We start from the raw sequence: 17,493 nt of genomic DNA, 5'->3' as shown, positions 1-17,493 counted from the left end.
TTTCAAAATGTTCTTTATATAACAGATACAAATCTAAAAGTAAAAACAAAGCATCAGGTCTTTGACCCACACCCCAAATACCACTACATTTTCAATTTAACATCTCACTCAAAATGTTAAGCTGACAATATAAATGGAAAACAATTGTATTAAATTTGTAATTTGTTTTTAAAAATGGAAGCATTTTTACTAGTGGTCTCAAACCAGAAAAAAATAAAATGTTAAGATTCAGTAGACTATATTTTCCTTCCATTTCCATGTATTTCTTACAAGTCTCAATGTGTCTGACCTGTACTCTCTTGCCACACAAACACACACGCCTCTAAAATGTTACAAAAATAAGCAAGCTTAAAGTCAAAGTAAACATGCAATCAAAACTGCAAAAATGTTCTCCTCAATTTGGAATGCCCAATGCGCTCCAAGTCCTTATGGTGACTCGCCTCAATCCCGGTGGCGGAGGACAAATCTTAGTTGCCTCCACGTCTGAGATAGTCAATCAGCGCATCTTATCATGTGGCGTAGTGTGTGTGGAGGCTTCATGCTATTCTCCGTGTCATCCACACTCAACTCACCAAGCGCCTCACCGAGAATCACACATTATAGTGACCACGAGGTGGTTACCCCTGTGACTCTACCCTCCCTAGCAACAGGGCCAATTTGGTTGCCTAGGAGACCTGGCTGGAGTCAGTCAGCACACCCTGGATTCAAACTCATGACTCCAGGGGTGGTATTCAGCATCTTTAGACAAACACAAAGAACTGTGTAATGCAAAGAATGCACAAGAAATTATAAGATTCCATCTTTGCCATGCAAACTGACAGAGCTCACAAGCACATGATTATAGTAGCGCAAACACACTGTTACTATCACACACACACATACACAACATAATTTATTCCATTCCCACGCTCTGTAAGAGACCATTAACTATATTGAGCAATGTGTGGTGTGCCCACGTCATGCTCGCCATTGCCTGGGCAGTGCTGTCTGATGCCCTGCGGTCACTAAGGGTCAGACAATCCTCGTGAGAACGTTAAGAAACCATGTGTTTTAACCCAACGACAACATTTTTCTGTGATATCATCATGTCAAGTAATGCCCAAAGATAATTAGGTCTTTAAATTCCTACTAATGGCCTGTGCTGCCTATAAAAGTGGTTTTGCTTCAGGTCTCAGATTTTAATTTGGAGTGGTGACCCAACACGGTACCAAACTTGTTTATCATTCAAACCTGAACAAAAAATGTCATTAAAATCATACATTTGATTAATATAATGAACCGCATCGGCCCAACAACATGCAAAATTATCAACAAGTTTACAGGCTTCCCAGTCTTTTGACCAATGGATTTCCATGACTTTGCCATAAAATTTCCAGTCATTCACGATTACTAAATATTTGTTAAAATAATTTTAGAGGTTGCACTCAATGAGCTGAACATAGCGGGAAAAACAGTGTATTCCCTTTAGAAATTTCCATACATATTCTAGGACATAAAGCTTATGAATGCCTGTCGATTCATAAGCTGAATCAACAGCATTTGTGGCATAATATTGATTGACACAAATGTATTTGAATTCGCCCCAACTTTTCTTTAAAAAAAAAAAATCAAAAATCTGGGTTAAAGTGAGGAACTTACAATGGAAGTGATTGCGGTTAATCATAAATGTTTGTGCAAAACTCTGACTATTTAAAAAGTATAGCCACAAGACAATGCATGTTAACATGGTTTTCAGTGTGATAAAATCAATTTCTAACCGTTTCTGTGTAAAGTTAGTCAATTTTACAACTTAATTTCCATGACGATGTAACGTGAACAAACCCTAAAACCCTAAAATGATTTAAGCAACTGTACAGCTCAAATAATACAAGATTTTGAACAGAAGAATTAAATGTAACTGCTTTTATAAATTTATAAACGTCACATTTTTGCCTTCAAACCCTCCAAAAATGGACCCCATTCACTTCCACAAGTGCCTTACTGTATCTTTGATTTTTGCCTTTTTTAACAAAAAGGAGGGACGAGTCGAAATACATTTTTGTGGTAATCAGCATTATATACCACAAATGCTGTCGATTGAGCTTAACTTGCATTGTATCTGGAATACTTTCTGGTTTTGCACTCTAAAAAACTCTAGATGATGAAACTTGCACATCAGCAGACTGCCTTGGGTTCAACCTCTCAGCTAATGTCATGTCCTGTTTTCAAATTGTTTTAGTTGTTCTAGATTCACTCAAGGGCAAAAGCACTCAAGGGGAGGAAGACCATCTTTCCAAACAATTCTCAGACATTGCAAATAATCTTTTGACTCCATGTCTAGAAGTAAAACCTTTTCCAGCTGTATTTTCAAAGGAACCAAATCTTGCCAGGCCTTTGTGTCCACTACGAAATGACTCAACGATCTTTCCATCCTATGTTGATTCAAAAGGTCTCCTCTGAGGTTCATAATGCCCAATTTATTATGTCCATGTAATGGGCCAAGCTGTGGGACTGTAGATGTCTTTATTGTACTTTAGACTATATTGGTATCCTAACATTTCTTTATTTTCTCCCCAATTCAGAATATCCAATTCCCAGTGTGCTCCAAGTCCTTGTGGTGGTGTTGTGACCCGCCACCTGGATTAAGGCGAAAGACTAATCTCAGTTGCCTCCACGTCGGAGACCATCAATCAGCGCATCTTATAAGGCTTGAGCAGAGACATAGCACGTGTCGAGGTGGTAGTCAGCATCTTTACTTGAGTTACCCAGGCCCCCAACATTTCTGTATAATGAAGCCCCCAACACACAACACTTTGTGCTCCATTCTCTCTCATTCAAACACTTCCAAAACGAGTGAGCCGTAATGCAAACTCATGTGAAAAATCTCAAATATGACTGTTCTTAATACCTAAAATCACAATCAAGTTTGTTGCAAAATACTCAGATATATAACAATATTTATGTAGTTTGAGAGTATAGGAAGACTCGACTGGATTGTATAATCATTTGAAATGCTACATTTAGTTTCTGCAATTTTCTGATTAAACAAGTTTTTTTTTTTATAAATTAAGTTGACACTGCCTTAAGGTGCGTACACACTGCCAGCGACTTTGTCGCTGCAGGTCGCCAGTGGCTGGCGGTGACGTCGCTAGTGGGTGTTCCCACTACTGTTTGCCCAGTAACGTTTATAAATGACATTCACGGATGTCATTCCATTGCTGTTAACAGCGAATCGCTTTTCTTGCCACTAAAAACAAACATTTTGGAGGGAAAAGACTAAATATAAATGGAATCAGTACATGAAATGCTTTATATCAAAGATGAATGAGAAACCAGGCGTGCTGTTTGCCATAGCGGCTGTTTATCTGCGGCGAAACCGCAAATGCCAGTCTGTCTGGGTCCATAAAATCCCCGCGATCTCAGATACACCTTTCCACGCAGTATTTTTCTTAAAAATGTCCTTGTACGTGGGAAGAGACATATCATAGAGCACTGTAAAATTTCTAACAGCAAGAATTAGCCTTTCATCCATCTTTCCGTTACTGCAGGAGCTGAGAGAGAGAGAGAAGGATCACGTGAGCTCTCCCGTCGTATCTCCTATTGGCTGTCGCTTCCGTTAGTCGCACTTCATTTGAATAAATTTGAACTTCTCAACTTTGTCGCATTGCTGGACACGCCCACATCTAGTAGCCAACGGTCGCGACAGCTTGTGTCGCCGGAAGTCGCTGTGCTCTCATTGAAAATGAATGCTATGGAGTCGCTGTCGCACAATGTCGCTGGCAGTGTGTACGCACCTTTAGAGATATCTAAATCAACCTCTGAGCTCATGAGTCTTTCTTGAATGGTTTACACATTTAAGGTAAATACATTGTTAAAATAAATTTTTGGATTGACAGACCGTTAAAGCAAAGGTAAGATTTGATATAAATATTGATGTTGTGCTGAATGAATAGCAGCTGATAGGGCCATAGGGTACAACTTGAAAGTGGACAAAGAAGTGATGGATAGACTGTCTTTCCCCCCAGGGTAATGACAGCAACAAAATAACCATATTAACATGAAAAAAACACCACACACACAACATCACAAGATGTAACTCCACCCGAGGTGAGGTCACTGCAGTCAAGAAATGAAAACACAGAGCCATTCCACAACTACCCTTAACTTTCAAAGCATTAATATTGCTCCAGGGATGCCTTGAAATCATAAATAAAAATTTGTGTTTCACAGAAGAAAGTAAGTTTGAAACAACAAGCATTTTTGGGCAAATTACAAATGAAAATATGTAATACCCATGGAATTCCTTCTAATGGGCTTGTCCATGCCAATGTGTATAAATAAGTTATTTTTCTTTTTTTCTTCTTTCAAACAGACAGGGAATTGTGGGAAAGGACAGAGAGGAAGGAGGAAGGGCCGAGACTGCTGGCAAAGATTTGGACAAATATACACATCCACACACACTCAAACACATGGGTGGAAATGCAAGTTGCGTGTGAAAGGAAAGCCACTCTCATCTCCAAGAAAATGGTCTCCGCTTGGAGGATGTTGAGGAATGATACAATGAGGTGAAGGGCCAAAAAGGAGACGCTTTTCCTTTCAGGATCTCAGAGTCTTGACAATTGTTTAAAAACACTAAAGCAGATATATAGTTGGGCAAAACCACCTTATGTAACAAAAGAACACACTATAGCTCTGTTTGATAGCATAGCATATTTTCAATCAATACTTGTCAATGGATATAATTATTTTTATAATAAACATTTCCATTGACTTTGCTATCTTTGATTAAAGCGTTTACAGAGCTCGTTGCAAACTGATTGATTATCTGCAAAGAACAGCGGTGTGGCACTCAATATAACTGGGTAAGACATATCCTCCTCACTTCTAGAAATAGGTACGTTTGTCAGAAAGTTTTAGAAAACTATACATTATATTTTAAGAGTTAGAAATATAGTTCGGTAACAGTGCAAAACATTTTTTAGCCAAATGCAAAAAATGACATTGGGCTGATCGAATACACAGGTGGCAACTCAGCCAGCACCACTTGAGGACTTTTTATTGAGGACTGCTGAGTGATAAAAGTCAGGTTTGTTGTAATTTTTCCTAGGACTGTCAACTTAGTGCATTAATTCAGTGTGATTAATAATGTAAAAAATATGAAATTAATCAGGTCTCCGGACCATAATAAGGAATATTCCTACCATCGGAGCAATTCAAGCTTGAAGTACCACCTTTTTTCTCCAGTGAGCAGCAAGCTAAACTCTAGCTGTATTGGCAATGTGCAGCTTATACAGAGAACAACAAACACACTCACTGACAGCAGACAGCACAAGTTGAGAGCATGTTCTTGCGTTCAAGCACTTGACAGAGTGCAAATCTCAAAATGTCAAAGCAGACATAAGATTTCATTAGACCCATTAAGACAAGGTGCAAATATTGTCTTATTGAGACCCTATTAATGTGTAAATATTAAATAACATTAGATTTAAGGTAATGTGATATAAAAGGATCAATGAGCTACCGTAACATTACGTCACCTAATTATTATTTCACAAGCCAAGCTAATATCTCAATTGCCATCAGAAAACAGTTTCTGCCACACCAGCAATAACATTTTTGTTATTGAATTATTCTCCAATCATGTGAGTTTCTCTAAATAACAAAGATAATCCTAACTATACAGTATGTACTTACACAGATATACACAACAACACACATTAGAGAACACCAGACATGCTGAAACTGGGAAGAAAGGTTCAAGTCTCATACCTGCAATAAATAACTCACAAATCATCTCATGTTTATGTGATGGATTATAGCTACAGGGCTCAGAGCCTCAGTGTCTGTAGTCAACTCTTACATGAGACTCTGATGGCTGAGGCAAAGATCCAGGGCTGAGCACAGGAGATCCTGACGGGCTGCACAGCTCAGGGAAAGGGTTCGGAATCGCTGGCAAAGAAACTGGACGATCCCGTAGCTCTTCTGCTTGCAGACGTCTACAATGGGAGAGAATCAGGGGAATTTTTGTTTTACTTGAACTTGTCCTGTTGTTCTGTAAAATGTAGTTCCAAGTCCCAGTAGGACTGGGAGAAACAGTAAACAACTGCATCTTATATTGCATTTCAATATTTTTGTATTGCCTCATTTGCATCTGCTAAATAACCAAATGTACGTGCTAACAGTGTGAGATGGTTTTCATCCCTCAATGTATTGAACCTGGAATATTCTACTTCAAGTTAAGCTCAATCGACAGCATTTGTGTCAAAAAAAAAAAAATTTTATTCAAAAAGTTACAGTGAGGCACTTACAGTGGAAGTAAATGGGGCCAAATTTTTGAGCGTTAAAAAGACAAAAAAACGTGAACCTTAGAATTTTATAAAAGCACATTAATTCTTCTGTTCAAAATTGTGTATTGTTTGAGCTGTAAAGTTGTTTAAATAGTCATGTAATATTGACAATAATTTACACAGAAATCAGCAAGCTATTTTATCACATTAAAAAAAATGTTAACACTAATACGGTTTATGTATTATGGCTATACTTTTGAAACATTGAGTATTTTAATGTTTACAAATTGGCCCTCATTCACTTCCATTTTAATTGCCTTTGCCTTTTTTTTTTTTTTTTTTTAAAAGGAGGTACAAGTCGAAATACATTTTTGCGGTAATCAAAATAATGTCACAAATGTGGTCAATTAAGCCAAAATGTTACCTCAACTCAGAATATTTCTTTCATTTTATATCACCAGCAATTTCATCACAAATATGCCCCAAAAAGTCAACCTTTACCACCTTGTTAGATCCATCTCTACTAAGTTCACTGACTCATTAACCATACACTACTCCTAATATCATGGACCAAATCTATATTTAATCAATATTAAAAATGTGTAAGGAATTCAGCTTCATTCATTCAAGTTCATGAAATATAAATTATAAGCATCCGCATTAAATTCTCACCACTACATTACGAATTCTACAAAAGGATACATAAATGAAAGAGCAATTTGAAACCCAGTTAGGCAGCTGAGAATCGGTTCATGAACTCTCACAGTGTTCTGCGGAGTTCAGCAGACAGACACATAGCCTACAGATGCTAAACTTGTCTGTATGTCTTTGATCCACATCAATGAGACTGGGAATAATACATGAATGTATGAAGGTAGAATAGTACCTAAATGTACCTTTGCATGCGCAGGGTATGATTTGTGAAAGCATAAATGGAATTGCAAGCAAAATTAATTTTGAAAGTTTTGTAAAGGAGTAAATCAAGTTGCAAGAGTAAGAAAAAAATTATTTGCAATACTTTTATTCTTTGCATAAGTGTAATTTGTGTGTTGCGAATCTGTAATATAATTTCACAAAATAAATGTGGTTGGTGTCCTTTACCACTTTTGGCACTGTTTTTGTGCCTAAACATGGCCAAATACACTGCAAACCTGCAATCAGAACTATGCAAGCAAAGTAAGTATGTGTAAAATTAACTACTGCAAACACGTAAATGACTTGTGTTTGTGGCATAAATATTTTCCATTTGTTGCACTCAGACTTTTAAAAAACATTTTACATTTTAAAAAACAAGGGAACGACAGAGCGGCGGTGCCGGTCTGTGTGGAATGAGTCCCATCAGTGCAGCTCACCAGGGGAGCTGTAGCGTATTAAACCGCTAGTAGTTTTGCCTGCAGGGCGGGCACTTCCAACGGGCATGGCAGGTCTTTTGACGCGTATGCGACAGCAATAGCGTCCACTATCCATCTAGACAGTGTCTGTTTCGAGGCGGCGAGACCTTTCGTGCGCCCTCCGAACAAAATGAAAAGCTGCTCAGAGCGTCTGAAAGAGGCGGAGCGCGCAGTATACAATCTCAGTGCTATCGGATGCTGGCAGCGCCGATAGGGAAATGACCTGTGCTCTCAAAGGAGTACCGCTCACCTTGGGAACATAGCCGTGTCTAGGCTTTAAAATGACCTTGGAGTCACTTGGTCCAAACTCAAGACATGCAGCGCTGACAGACAGCGCGTGAAGGTCTCCCACACGTTTGACTGATGACAGGGCAGTCAGAAAAAACGGTTTTGAGTGAAAGGTATTTCAAATCCACGGATTGAAGCAGTTCGAAAGGGGGGGCTTTCATAGTTTCGAGAACTATAGAAAGATCCCAGATAGGAACCGATGGGGGGCGCAGGGGGTTCATCCTTCTAGCTCCCTTGAAGCGGATGACCAGCTCGTTTTTTCCCAGTGACTGGCCGTGCAGGGGTTCAGCGAACGCCCGCGACGGCCGCCACATACACTGAGCGTGGATGGGGATCTGCCCTTATCCAGCAGCTCTTGTAAAAACACGAGCAGCGACGACACCCCACATGTCCGTGGGTCCAGGTCTCTGTCGGTGCATCATTTTGAAAACACAGACCATTTTGACGCATAGAGTCTTCTCGTGGAAGGGGCTCTAGCATGTATGATGGTGTTTATTACTCCTTCTGGCAGAGCGACGGGTAGTCGTTGATCACCCACGCGTGCAGCGCCCAGCACTCTGGGTGGGGATGCCAGATCGTGCCGCGAGCTTGAGAGAGGAGATCTGCTCTCACTGGGATGGGCCACGGCGCTGTCAGTGACAGCTGCGTAAGCTCCGGGAACCATGTCTGATTCTCCCAACGCGGGCTATGAGGAGCACCGAGTGACGCGTTTCCCTGATCCTCTGCATTACCGAGATGGGAGGGAAGGCGTAAAGCGGGCGGTTGGGCCAGTGCGTCCTCGCTTTTCGAGAAAAATATTGGGCAGTGAGAGTTCTCTTCTGACACAAAGAGGTCTATCTCTGCTCTGCCGAATATGCGCCATAACTTCTGGACTGTTTGAGCGTGCAGGGACCATTCCCCTGGAGGAATATTGTCTCTGGACAGTCTGTCTGGGCCGTCGTTCAGGTGGCCTGGCACGTGCATCTCCCTCAGCGAGCGCAAGTGGCACTGGGACCAACTCAGTATGCGTTTTGTCAGATGGAAGAGGTTCCTGGATCTGACACCGCCCTGACGGTTTAGGTAGGATACCACAGATCTGTTGTCCGAACGGACCAGGACGTGGTGACCCTGAATGACCGAGAGAAAGCGCACAAGCGCGTACTCGACCCCTATCCTTTCCAGACAATTTATTTGAAGGAGCTTTTCCTGAACTGACCATAGGCCAAAAACCGGAGAGCCCTCGCAGACCGCGCCCCAACCCGTGTTGGACGCGTCTGTCGAGATGACTTTTCGGCGAGATACAGCTCCCATCATCACTCCCCGCTGATCCCATTCGGCCACTGTCCAGGGCTGCAGAGCTGAAATACAGGTCTGAGTCACCTTGATCGGCTGGCGGCCTGTGGCCCAAGCCCGGCGAGATGCGCGGGTGTTAAGCCAATGCTGAAGCGGGCGCATGCGCAGTAAACCCAGCTGAAGTACTGCTGCGGCTGAGGCCATGTAACCTAGCACTCTCTGAAATTTCAGAGGCGTGAGGCTGTTCATCTGAAAGGACGCGGCTAGTCGCTGAACATGGCGCGCACACTGTGTAGATAAGAGAGCCGTCATAGCCACGGAGTCTAGTTCTATTCCAAGGAAGGAAATTGCCTGACTGGGCTGTAGTGAGCTCTTGGTCCAATTGACTGCAAGACCCAAACTGTTCAGATGGCTGAGGAGTACTGTTCTGTGAGACAGAAGCTCCGTATGTGACTGTGCCATAATCAGCCAGTCGTCCAAATAGTTCAGAATTCGCAAGCCCTGACTCCGCAAGCCCTGACTGTTTGCTCTTTACAAGATTTCTTTGGGTCGCCGTGAAAACGGCGTTTGAGTGCAGGCAAGCGGGCAGTATCACCGGCTTGTTGGCTGCTGAATCCACCAATGTAGTAGCCTGAGAGAGGGGGACTGACAGGGGCGAAGCTTTGACGCTGGTCCGGCCGGCGCGGACTGAGCCGTCGTTTTCTTCAACAAGGCTAGGAGGACTTCGGTTGCTCAGGTTTCAGCGCAACCTTAGACCGAGGCCCGCGGGGCGGCGGTCTGCGGCGGCTGTCTGAGCGCGGATCGAGGGCGGCCGCCCTGTCGACGCTGAGAAGTCTGACTTTGTTGAGCTGGGCGCTGAGAAGAGGCTCGTGCAGGAGGCTGGTCACGTGGGCGGCCTGCAGAGGAGCTTAGCGACGCGGCAGGAAGAGGTTCATGGCTTGGGTGGCTTTCTGGACTTCTGAAAAGCGGTCAACAATGCCACTCACCGCGGAGCCGAAGAGACCGGTCAGAGAGAGCGGTGCGTTGAGGAACGTGGAGCGCTCTGCTTCTCCCATGTCGGCTAGCGTTAGCCACAGGTGTCTCTCGGTCACAGTCAGCGAGGCCATGCATTTCCCTAGAGCTTGGGCTGCAGCTTTGGTGGCGCGAAGGGCGAGGTCCGTCGCACTTCCTAGATCCTGGCCGAGAAAGGCGCGTTCCACGACTTTGCAAGCTCAGTGTGGAGTTCCGGCAGAAAGGGAGCGGCCCGGGCCGCGGGTGTTGCACGGCGACGGCTCTGAAGAAAGCAGCCGTCGAGTCTGTTTGGGAGCCTGCTCAGGGGGCGGTGACCACTCGAGCCCGAGGCGGTCGACGGCCTGTGTGAGGAGGCGTGTTAGTTCCCCTTCGACTCCGGCGCGGGTCCTACTGGATTCCTGAGCCGAGGAGGCGGCGTGGGAGCCTGACCACTCCTCGCTGTCCGAAGCCATGATGGAACAGCCCTTATCCTCCGCCTCGTCCTCCGAGATGGCAGCAGTGCGGCCGCTGGGCGGCAACTGCGCCGTCCCGGGGCGGGAGGGTGAGAGCGATGCTTGAGGGAGAGGCTCCGGCGAGGCAGTCGCTTCTATCACCGGTTCTGGCAGCCTTTGGGAGCGGCGCTTTTTCCTGCGCGGCGGAACGGAAGGCGGCGCGGCGGCTTCGGTTCGGAGTGCTTCGAGTCGAGCCAGCAGGGTTGACATCGGAAGCTCCTCGCAGAGGTCGCATCCGCCTTCAGCGAGGGCGAGCTCTGCATGCCCCAGTCCCAGGCAGAGAGCGCAGATGATGTGGCGGTCTCCGGCGCTGAGAGGGGCGCGGCGTGAAGCGCAAGTGGTGCGAGGCATCTTAAAGACGCTCGTTACTCTTTTGTGAAGTTCGTTAAGAAGTAGCTTGCTCTAAAAAAGGATACGTCGCCGGATGGCGTAGCTCGCAGGATGGCTGAAGGTGGCGGAGACGGCCGGCTTCTTCAAGCGCTGTCCAAGCTTGCTAGATGCCCCTCGAACGGCGACGCGGCTTCCAGTTCAGAGATGCGAAGAGCTTCGCTGAAGAGATGAAAATCAGGGTTCCAGCCTACGAACTACGCTTATATGCACTCTAGCTTTGATGCAGTATGCGCGCGGACGCCTCTCATTGGACGCGAGTTCGCCCAAGTTCGTCTATAGAGCAACCAATGAGCTCGCTAGCTAGCCCGCTCAAGGTCTGCAGTTGCTGCACTGCGTTGACAAATGATACAAATTAAGGATAATTTTTTGGCTTTAATATCTCAGAAAAGATTAATCTTTCCCGTAGCGTAAGCTAGCTTACGCAATACGAGAGAACCTCTCGTAAGAGAACTAGTGAACATCGGCAGGGCATCTGAATCCTGGAGGGACCTTAGTTCGGTTTTGGGGATCAAAACAAACCCTTAAAGGGGTCATGACATGAGAAACCAAATTTGCCTTGATCTTTTGGTATATAAGAGGTCTTTGTATCATTAAAACGTCCTGCAAGTTCAATATTTTAAGACGTCCTCCCCATTCTAAACGAATCATTTAATCAAGCTCAAAATACAGCTCATTCTGGATTCATGGTTAGAAGTGACGTGACGGTTAGAAGTGACGTACCAGCGTTTGCATATGACCGCCTCCAGCACAAGATAACTACGCTCATTTCGTATCGCCGTGCGCCTCACAAGTGTTCAGTCGATGGACAGCGAGCTCTGACAGAGACTACTTGTGCACAGGAAAATTACGATGCCACACAGATGTGCTGTTCCTGGCTGTGGTCAAACAAAACCTCTGAATAAGCTGCCGAAAGATCCAGACGTCAGGGAAAAATGGATGCAGTTTATTTTTTGCGGACGTCCCAGTTAAGGGTTAACTTGAGCGTTTGTTCTGTACATTTTAAGGATGACTGTTTTGAGAACAAATCTCAATATGATGCTGGCTTTGCCAGAAAACTGTTGCTCAAAGATAAGTCCGTGCCGACTATTCTGGGAACAACGACGACGCAAACTGTAAGTAATCTATTTTAAACTTTAAACTACTTTTTAAAGCGCAATTTCATTCATTATGAATAATCACAGTGTTTTTACTTAGTTTACTTGCATATTGTTCTGGCTGGAGGCGTCAATAATTGATACATAGGCACTGACGTTAGCCAATCATAACAGTGGGCGTTAACACTGAAGTCTTAAATGGAAAACGCCCCCAAAACAGACTGTTTGAATCAGAGGATGAGAAACAGGGTGGGAAAAGGTCATAAATCACTAGATTTTAAAAGTTTTTCTTAAAAAAAAAATATATTAATACTATAATTGCACCTAAGGGAACATAATAATACAATAAAAAAAACCCATGTCATGACCCCTTTAATTGGCATTCATCTTATTGGACAGGTACACTTACGTAAATTGCAAAGCAAGTGAAATACAGTACCATAAGGATTGATTGAGTGTAATTTTAGCTAACTTGATCTTGCCTACTAACGTTGACTATTTGCAAGCTACCTTGCTTCGTAATTTTCAAATAATTTCAACAATCTCTCTATACTAAAAGTCAGGATAAATTTAAGCAAATACGCTGGTTTCTTGATTGTAGTACGACATATGAAATACAATCCATACAAAATTGCAACAACAGTGCAGTGCAACAGTAAACTGTCTGGTATAAGTTCAGGAGTATGTAGCTGTATGTGTGCATCAGTATGCCATGTTAACTGATAAGTAGTTTAAGTTTAGTCTCAAAGTTTGTAGTAAAACAATCATAACTGTGTAATTTCAAATATACTACCTCACCTGTCAGCATGATGTCAATGGATCACGTTCAGTCTCTGTGCATTACGTCATTGTTTTGGGTGCTCGCTCACATCCCTATGGAGTGTGTGCATGAGTGCGAGCAACATGTAGCTGGCTGCAGTTCACTTAACGGCCACAGGTGTCACTAATAACAAGTGTTTCTGAATCTTACTGCTGCACCTTTAAATATTAATATATACACGTTCATTTATTGTAAAGGTAAAACTTAGCAAGCACCTTTTAGTGATTTAAACATAATTCTCAGTCTGGTGTTCAAATGTTTCTTCTTGTTCGTGCCAAAAGTGTGATGGCAACAAATGGAAAGACAGAACAGTGTATATCTGATTATTTCAGGAAAACATTTAGTCCTATGGAACAAATACAAGTCATTTACATGTTTGCAGGAGTTTATTTTACACATACAGACTGATTCTACATGGTCAATCTGTTTTGTGGTTCATGACACCCTTCCTTTGCTTGCATATCGCTGATTTGCAATATTTTGCCATATTTAGGCACAAAAATTGCGCCAAAAGTGCAAGCATGAAAAAAAGTCAGTCAGAAGAATACAGACAACATTTACTTTGTGTTAATATGAAATTACAGATTCACAACACTTGAATTACACTTGTGCAAAGCATTAAATGTATTGCTAATATTTTTTTCTCACGCTTGCAACTTGATTTACACCTTTACCAAAAACAATGTCTATCAAGCTTGTAACATGACATTTATGCTTTTACAAATCTCACCCTGCACATGTAAATTATATGGGCACTATTTTACCTTCATATGAATGCTTCAGACAGGTTGGAGCGCCCATATTTCAAAGAAAAGCTGAGGGAATTTTTTTTAATCCAAACCGTAACGGGGTGGGACGTTCAGGGTTCATGGCCGAGTCAGAACGAAAGAAGATTGTGTGTGTGGAGGGGGAGATGGGAACCTCTGAGTGAACCCATCTCTGTGTGTATGCGTGTGAAACTACACCCTGCTGTCATGGAGATCAGAGAAGAGCGGATAAGACAAATAGGTGAGGTGTAGACTAGCTGATTATAACAAGCAGTTTGAGAGGATTTTAGAGAGGATGTAGGAAAATAGTTTGACCATGAATGACTATGAGAGAAGACTTAAACAGTTAACAGTTGTGAAGCCTTTGGTTTTACCTGAAATTTTGTCATAAATCACAACAGAAGACAAACAGTCTGCTTAAACAAATAACACTCAAACAATTATATATTTTAATGTCTTTATAGAATGCACCGTGTAAACTTTCTAGTCCGTCTATGTTGTTAACGATTGTCATTTACCTGTGGGAAAGTATGAATATTATTATTTACATCCCAAGCTGTCGGATTCTGAAACAATGTGGTAAATAAACAATTTAATCAATTATATCATCAATGATTGGATGAGGGCTTTTCAAATGAACTTTGATAATTACTGCCAGTGATACAACCTGGGTTCCCACACCTTGGCTTTTGAAAAATGGATTTCCCTCACTTTCTTGTCATGGTTATTGGATAAAGATTTATAGAAAATTCAAGACTATTTAATGCTGAACATAACTAGGAAAAAAAATTAATAAAAATAAAAAATTACACATACGTGTGTGTACATATATACACACACACATATATACATATATATACACACATACACACATACATACATACACTCACCTAAAGGATTATTAGGAACACCTGTTCAATTTCTCATTAATGCAATTATCTAATCAACCAATCACATGGCAGTTGCTTCAATGCATTTAGGGGTGTGGTCCTGGTCAAGAGAATCTCCTGAACTCCAAACTGAATGTCAGAATGGGAAAGAAAGGTGATTTAAGCAATTTTGAGCATGGCATGGTTGTTGGTGCCAGACGGGCCGGTCTGAGTATTTCACAATCTGCTCAGTTACTGGGATTTTCACGCACAACCATTTCTAGGGTTTACAAAGAATGGTGTGAAAAGGAAAAATATCCAGTATGCAGCAGTCCTGTGGGCTGAAAATGCCTTGTTGATGCTAGAGGTCAGAGGAGAATGGGCCGACTGATTCAAGCTGATAGAAGAGCAACTTTGCCTGAAATAACCACTCATTACAACCGAGGTATGCAGCAAAGCATTTGTGAAGCCACAACACGCACAACCTTGAGGCGGATGGGCTACAACAGCAGAAGACCCCACCGGTACCACTCATCTCCACTACAAATAGGAAAAAGATGCTACAATTTGCAAGAGCTCACCAAAATTGGACAGTTGAAGACTGGAAAAATGTTGCCTGGTCTGATGAGTCTCGATTTCTGTTGAGACATTCAGATGGTAGAGTCAGAATTTGGCGTAAACAGAATGAGAACATGGATCCATCATGCCTTATTACCACTGTGCAGGCTGGTGGTGGTGGTGTAATGGTGTGGGGGATGTTTTCTTGGCACACTTTAGGCCCCTTAGTGCCAATTGGGCATCGTTTACATGCCACGCCTACCTGAGCATTGTTTCTGACCATGTCCATCCCTTTATGGCCACCATGTACCCATCCTCTGATGGCTACTTCCAGCAGGATAATGCACCATGTCACAAAGCTCGAATCATTTCAAATTGGTTTCTTGAACATGACAATGAGTTCACTGTACTAAAATGGCCCCCACAGTCACCAGATCTCAACCCAATAGAGCATCTTTGGGATGTGGTGGAACGGGAGCTTCGTGCCCTGGATGAGCATCCCACAAATCTCCATCAACTGCAAGATGCTATCCTATCAATATGGGCCAACATTTCTAAAGAATGCTTTCAGCACCTTGTTGAATCAATGCCACGTAAAATTAAGGCAGTTCTGAAGGCGAAAGGGGGTCAAACACAGTATTAGTATGGTGTTCCAAATAATCCTTTAGGTGAGTGTATATCAGTTCCATGACTTTCCATAAATTTATAAGATTTTATAAATTTCTGTGACTTTCCAAGCCTGGAATATCACAATTTAAAAATTCAGATATTTTTGTGTATTCATCAACTGTGCAACATTTTCACACACATTTGATGTTTCACAAAAACATTTGTCTTAAGATGGTCATTTCATATCTTCTCCTTTAGTGGGTCAATAGCAATTATAAAAAGTTTAGATTTCCAAACATTCCTTTAGCAAATAGAATACAAATAGAACAAGGAGTCCTGCAACAGATGGCAAGGCCCCCACAGAGAAAAGATCCCAACACCATTGAGTAAGTCTGGGATAACATGAAGAAACAGAAGAAATTAAGACTACATCCACAGAACTGTGGCAAGTCCTCCACATTTATTGGAACAACCTATCTGTGTGAACCTAGGAGAATTGGTGCCATTTTAAAGGCATATGGTGGTGTTGATATATTGATTTTTTTTATGTTTACTGCACTTTGTATGAACTTAATTTATAAATACAAATGATTCATGGCATTATTTTTGGAAACATCCTCACTATACAAATTTTATTTATAACTTCCTAAAACTTGTACATATTTACCTGACAGCCTGTATGTGCATGGGCTGAGATCGTCGGAGCTTTTGGGCAGGAGAGTGGAGGGCCGTCACTTTATTACTAGGAGCCTGTGGCAATGAGGCCACTCTGTTGCCATGGACTCCACTGTCATCACTGCTATGCAAGAGGGGGGCGGATTCCGAATGCTGGGCTCCGCAGGTTGTATAAAGGCTCTCATAGGATGAAAGAGAGGCCATGTCATTCACCAGGGCCTCAAGATCAACATCGTCATCTATAGCTAAAAGACCGAGATACAAATAAAAGAGAGAAGGTGAGAAAAATGTATCAACAACAGCAGTAATGTTAATCAAGGAAGCATAACAGCAGTAGCCCAAGCAATAACACACAATTCATAATCAACAGGTATACAAGTCAGTTTTTAGGGCAGAATAAGTGTAATTATACAGTACCTGTATGGACATTGGATTTGAAACATCCCAATATAACCATCATTAACACTGATGAGCCAAAACATTATGACCACTTGCCTAATATGCTGTTGGTCCTCCACGTACAGCCAAAAATGCACTGACCCACCGAGGCATGGACTCTACAAGACCCCTGAAAGTGTCCTGTGGTATCTGGCACAAAAGACATTAGCAGCAGATACTTGAAGTCCTGTAAGTTGCAAGTTTGAGCCGTAACTGAGTTGTTGGTACTGCACATCCCACAAATGAACAATCAGATTGAGATCTGGGGAATCTGGAGGCCAGGGCTACACCCTGAACTCTTCATTATGTTCCTCAAACCATTCTCAAGCAATGTGTGCAGTATGGCAGGGCGCATAATCCTGCTGAAAGATGGTTTTGCTGGTCTTCAACGATGTTTTGGTATTTGGCACGTGTCAAATTGACGTCCACATGAATGGCTGGACACAGGGTGTCCATGCAGAACATTGCCCAGAGCATCACACTATGCTAGGTACTTCCCCACTGTTGGTAGGTACTTCCCACTGCCGACCAGGAGCACAAGCCCCAAAAGCATT

General features: G+C 42.7%; 1 protein-coding gene across 3 annotated transcripts in view; it reads right to left on the bottom strand.

The window, feature by feature from the left end:
* Positions 1 to 17,493, bottom strand: part of LOC127620042 (growth factor receptor-bound protein 10-like) — a 69,685-nt gene that overhangs the window by 32,158 nt on the left and 20,034 nt on the right. For all 3 annotated transcript variants that reach the window (XM_052093118.1, XM_052093116.1, XM_052093117.1), the window contains 2 exons: positions 16,494 to 16,746; positions 5,840 to 5,975 (listed from right to left, as the gene is read on the bottom strand). In XM_052093118.1, coding sequence (XP_051949078.1) covers positions 5,840 to 5,975; positions 16,494 to 16,746 — 389 coding nt within the window. The remainder of the gene's footprint in view (positions 1 to 5,839; positions 5,976 to 16,493; positions 16,747 to 17,493) is intronic.

This window comes from Xyrauchen texanus, chromosome 26 (genome assembly GCF_025860055.1).
Source record: "Xyrauchen texanus isolate HMW12.3.18 chromosome 26, RBS_HiC_50CHRs, whole genome shotgun sequence".
Classification (NCBI taxonomy): Eukaryota; Metazoa; Chordata; class Actinopteri; order Cypriniformes; family Catostomidae; genus Xyrauchen; species Xyrauchen texanus.
The sequence above is the reverse complement of the archived record's forward strand: the minus strand, read 5'-3'. Positions and strand labels throughout refer to the sequence as shown.